This window comes from Condylura cristata, unplaced genomic scaffold (assembly GCF_000260355.1).
Source record: "Condylura cristata isolate star-nosed mole 26May11 unplaced genomic scaffold, ConCri1.0 scaffold00016, whole genome shotgun sequence".
Lineage (NCBI taxonomy): Eukaryota > Metazoa > Chordata > Mammalia > Eulipotyphla > Talpidae > Condylura > Condylura cristata.
The window spans coordinates 22551505-22556264 of record NW_004567117.1 but is presented as its reverse complement, the minus strand read 5'-3'; the positions used below and the strand labels follow the sequence as shown (position 1 = coordinate 22556264).

Genomic DNA, 4760 nt, shown 5'->3' with positions numbered 1-4760 from the left:
GTGGAAACCCAGGCCCTCGTCCCTCGTGTCTCGCCAGGCTTCGTGAGCTTCGACAACCCGGCCAGCGCGCAGACCGCCATCCAGGCCATGAACGGCTTCCAGATCGGCATGAAGAGGCTCAAGGTGCAGCTGAAGCGGCCCAAAGACGCCAATCGCCCGTACTGAGCGCCGGCGGGAGCGTCCCCCGGGGGAGACCAGGACTCGCACAGGTAACCGGGGACGGCCGGGGCGCGGGGGCGGTGGCTTGGGGAGGGGATTCCGGACGGACCCGCCGCCTCCTCCGGCCTCCGTGGGCTTGGACCCTCGCTGGTGCCTTGGACCCGCTGCGCCGGCTCGACCTGCTCCTTGCCGGGTGCCTGGGGGCAGTCTCAGAGCTGTGGTCCTCCGGGCGGAACGGGACGAGGCCGTCCCTTGCTTTAGAACCTAGAGGGCAGGAGTGAGGGAACCGTTCAGAGATGCAGGCACCGGCCTAGGGCCCGTGCCTCCAGATCTCCAATGGCAGTTCTGTTTGCCAGAAACTCTGGGGTGAGCAGATGGCAAGAGCTCGGGGCAGAATGGGTTCTTAGGGGGCTGTAGCCACCTGTCCGGGCCTTCTCCCAGACTCCCTGGCCCTCCTCTCCCCAGTTCTCCTTTTGACCCTGAGTGGGGGGAGAATTAGACACTTGCCTCCTCAGCCCTCCTAGTCCCCATAGCTCAGCCAGAGGACAGGGTTTTTCAAAGGGCACTTTACCTAAATTCAAAACAGGATGGACAGAAGTCAAGGAGGGTGATGGTAAGGCACTGGAGCCACTTATCCTGCCTGCTTTGCTGGGGGCACGGGGAGGGGGCAGGGTTATGATGAGTAGGTAGTTGGCACTTTTTCCTGTTTAGTCTGGGTCCTACCTAGCAGCCACCTCTGCTACCTTTTTCTCTGGGGTAAGAGAGAGGGGGAGATGTGCCAGGCCACCAGAAGTCTACCATCAGCCTGGCTTCCCCCATTGCTGTGTGCTCCGGCAGCTCCAGTTTATTCACAGACCAGGGGCAGGCCTCCTGCCCTCTGTCCCTCCATTCCTTCAGTTGTAATTGTGCTGCTGGTACTGTGGTCAGGGGCTCCGCAGTGAGGAAGACTGATAGAGTCTTTGCCCTTAGCATGTGGCATAATCAAAGTAAATTACATAGTGTGTCAGCACTGATTACAGTTCAGTCAGGTAGCCAGTTAGGCTTGGTTGATAAAGTGACATTTTATCAGAGACTTGAAGAAGGTGAGGTAGGGAGGCTTGCCAGTGTTTGAAGGAGACAGACCTCTCTGAGAGAACAATGCAAAGGTGCCAGGGTGAGGAGGGTGTGTTTGAGAAACACTGGAGGCCAAGGTGGCTGGAGTGAACAGGCCAGGAAGGTGGGTGTGGTGAGAGAGGGGATCTCAGAGGTGGGGAAGGTCATGCCCCGTGGGAACCCTATACCCTGCAGGTCATTGTGTGGCCTTTAGCCTCCCCTCTGAAAGGGGGCTGGGGTGGGGAGCCATGGAGAGCTCTGAGCAGAAGAGCCATCTGGTTCTTTGGCATCATGATTCACAGCATCACCAGCTGCTGTGTTAACAGTGTGCAGGGACCAAAGCAGAGGCCTAGTGCATTGGACTCAGTCCAGGGAGACTGTGCGCTCTGCAGTGTAAGGGAGCTCTGGAAGCTACAGCAGGAAGAGGGTGCTGAGATAGGAGCAGGAGGAGCTTCTCAAGCTAGGCTTGCAGACAACAGTGGAAAGGAGCCCCTGTCAGGTACACAAACATGATTTACAGACCAGTAAATGTTGTTTACAAATAATGAGGCCTGTACCAGGGTCCTATATGAGCAAAAGAATAGGGCTTGCCCAAGTGGAGGCGGAGGGACCAGCCATAGCTACGAGCAAAGATGGTGAGGGGGACCTCAGGGTTAGGACTGGTGGTGGAGGCAGGAGATGCAGCAGGTGTGTTGGTCCAAGACCGCGTCAGAGCAGAGAGGGAGTGTGGCAGGTCTGGGGAAGGGGACAACAGGGCTCAGGCAAGGCAAGGGGGAGGGAGGCAGCTAGATTGGATTTGTGCTCATTAAAATATCAGTGAGGATGGTGGGAGGGGATCAGGTAAGCTCTTGACTTGCCCATGTCTCCCACAGTCCTATGACTCTTGTTCCTGTGGGTGTCTTGGCTTCCTTCTGCCCTGACCCCTCTGACTACTTGGGCTTATTCTGTGCTAAAAGGGGAGTTTCTCCAAGAGATCCTTGCCAAGAAACTAAGAAGAAAAATAACAAAGGTGGCCATGGCCAGGTCCATAGCCAGTGGGCAGATAACCCAAGTTCCTGTTCTGTCAGGACAGTGCCGCCTGACTCCAGTGGAGTCCGGGGCTCTGGGCTGTGGCTCTGAGTGGGCTTTTGCAGTGTTTGGGCAGAGCCTTACTGAGGCTGCTGCTTCAGGTCTGACCTGTTTGGGCCTGGGTCTCTTCTCGCTAGAGCCCAGCTGTTTTTAGGATCTGGCTTCTGAATTGGCTCAGCTCAGCCATAGTTCAGCTCCGTAAGGAACTCTCTACCGGTCTGTGACCTTCCAGACCTGATTCAGGGTGCCCCCACATGGGTCAGTCACCCTGCTGTTGCTATTGCCAGGGCTGTGCTCTGTGGAGCCCTGCCAGAGGTGGCCAGGTGTGGTGGGAGGGGATCAGGTCACCCTTGTAGGCAGAGACACAGCTGCTCCCCAATGAAGAGAGGAGTCAGCTGTGCACATGCAGAACCCCGGGGGAGGGTCCTTAGAGAGTGAGTGTGAGAGTGTGCTTGTGGGTTGGGGTTTGAGTGTATGTGAGAGAAGAGAATATGAGAACATTCCCTAGATGGAGCTTCAAGGAGAGGCTGTGGGATGTACAGGCCTGAGTATGCAATACCCAGAGCAGTGCCAGGGCACTGAAGGGCAGCTAGAATACAGTGGGAAGTCGGCACTGTACAAGGGGCACAGCACAGTGAGGAAGGGCCGGTGCCCCTGAGGTGCTCAGTCCTGGAGCCCTAGGGGTTCCTTAGTTGTAGTTGTCATGACACCGGATTCCCAGCCCTATCCTCCTTATTCTTAGATCCCTTCTTGCACCCAAAGCTGCCTGGCTGGGTCTAAGAGCTTTCCGGTGGGGTTGGAAATGCAGGGGAGGAGGGGGTATGTCAGCCTTGGACTGGTGATGGGCCCTGGTGTGAGTGAGGGAAAGCTGTTGTTGGGAGAACCAAGAACACTGTTTGTGTGGGCAAAGCAAGGCAGGCTCTGTGGAGGAGGAGGGGCCGGAAGTCCCCGGAAGGCAGAGCTGGAGGCCAGGTTTGAGCTTAAAACAGCACCTCTCAGCTACTTGCACCTAATCCACGGTGACATGTGACAGTTCCAGGCATCCCTTGATGGAGAGCACAAAGCTGAGAGTAGACGTCCCCTGCACATAAGCCCATGGACTAGAAACTGCAGATAAACCTAGTGCTTACCCTTGGCACAGGCCTGGGCACTACTGGGAAACAGGGGCCTGAGAGCAACCTGGGGGTAACCATAAGGAAAGGGTAGGGCGAGGGAGCCCCAACTCCCAGGGTGGGGCCAGGGACTGTGAAATGGCTAGAATATGATGGACAACACAGAGTGGGGTGTCTGACCAAGAGGGGACCTAGTCCCTGCCACTTCGGGCTCTGGCAGTGAACAGGGTAAGTCAAGGCTGTGAGAAGGGGCCAGTTTGGAGAGCTGTTTGTGGAGAGGTGTGGGGTACAGAGGCAGGAGGACCTGGACCCAGGGGGGTGGGCAGAGCAAAAGTGACAGAGGCAGAGACCCCAGGCCAGGCCATAGCATGCCACCCTCCAAGGGGTCCTGTTTTGCATAACCCACCTGGAAGGGAGCCCCACAGCCTTCCCTTTGATGGGGCAGAGTTGTGGAGCCTTCTAGAAGCTTCAGGTGCCAGAAGCAGCTTCAGGTTGGCCCCGGGGCCTCTGTGGGAGCACAGGGTATGAGGTGATTGTGGGAGGGAATCAGCTCGTAGCAGGCGTGCTCATAGAGTTCCAGGAAAGTTGATGGAACGTAGTCTCTACCTCAGAACTACACGTCTTCTCTTTCTGAAGGTCCTGAGGAAAGAGGGTTGAGGCAGAGGGGAGGGTGAGTGGATGCTGTTCCAGTGAACATCCCCCTCTCCAGGGATGGCAGCCCAGGTGGGACTGCCGGGTGGGAGGCCTGAGCTGCTGTCACTGTGGCCGGTCCCGTGGCAGCCCGGTGTTTGGGGGATGGACCCTGTGGTCCCCAGGCAGCCCATCAGGGTCACCTTGACAGGCTCCCCATGCTGGTCACAGGCTGAAGCCACAGCAGGCTGGGGAGGCGAGGGGGAGAGAGAGAGTCAAGGGTGATACAAGCAGAGAGCCTGCTCCCTGGTCTGCTTGCCGGCCAGGGTGGTTTGAGGGGCTGCTTTATTTTTTTCCGGCCCCCTTGCCAAACTGCCCATGCCCCCCTTCCTCTTCCCAATGCATGATGGGTGTCCTTAGTGGCCCTGTATGAGTTTTCTGCTACTGTTCACAGTGTATCATGTGTCTGCATAAACAACCGTGTGTGTATGTGTGTGTGTGCGCGTGCGTGTTGCTGTGCCCACGTCTTTGTCTGCCGGCTTCCTCCATCCTTTGAGTTCTTTTCAGTTCTCTTATGATTTGACTGCTGTTCTCTCATCAGAGCTTTTAGATTGATGCTGTGGTCTGGTGCTGTATAAGTATTTTTCTTTTTAATTTTGTTTTAACTTCTTCCTTGCCCTCCTTCATCCCCCTCACCCT

General features: G+C 56.7%; 1 protein-coding gene across 11 annotated transcripts in view; it reads left to right on the top strand.

Annotated features, from left to right (window-relative positions):
* Positions 1–4760, top strand: part of CELF4 (CUGBP, Elav-like family member 4) — a 279310-nt gene that overhangs the window by 271286 nt on the left and 3264 nt on the right. For all 11 annotated transcript variants that reach the window (XM_004683865.2, XM_004683857.2, XM_004683859.2 and 8 more), the window contains one exon: positions 38–209. In XM_004683865.2, coding sequence (XP_004683922.1) covers positions 38–165 — 128 coding nt within the window. In that variant the 3' untranslated portion in view covers positions 166–209. The remainder of the gene's footprint in view (positions 1–37; positions 210–4760) is intronic.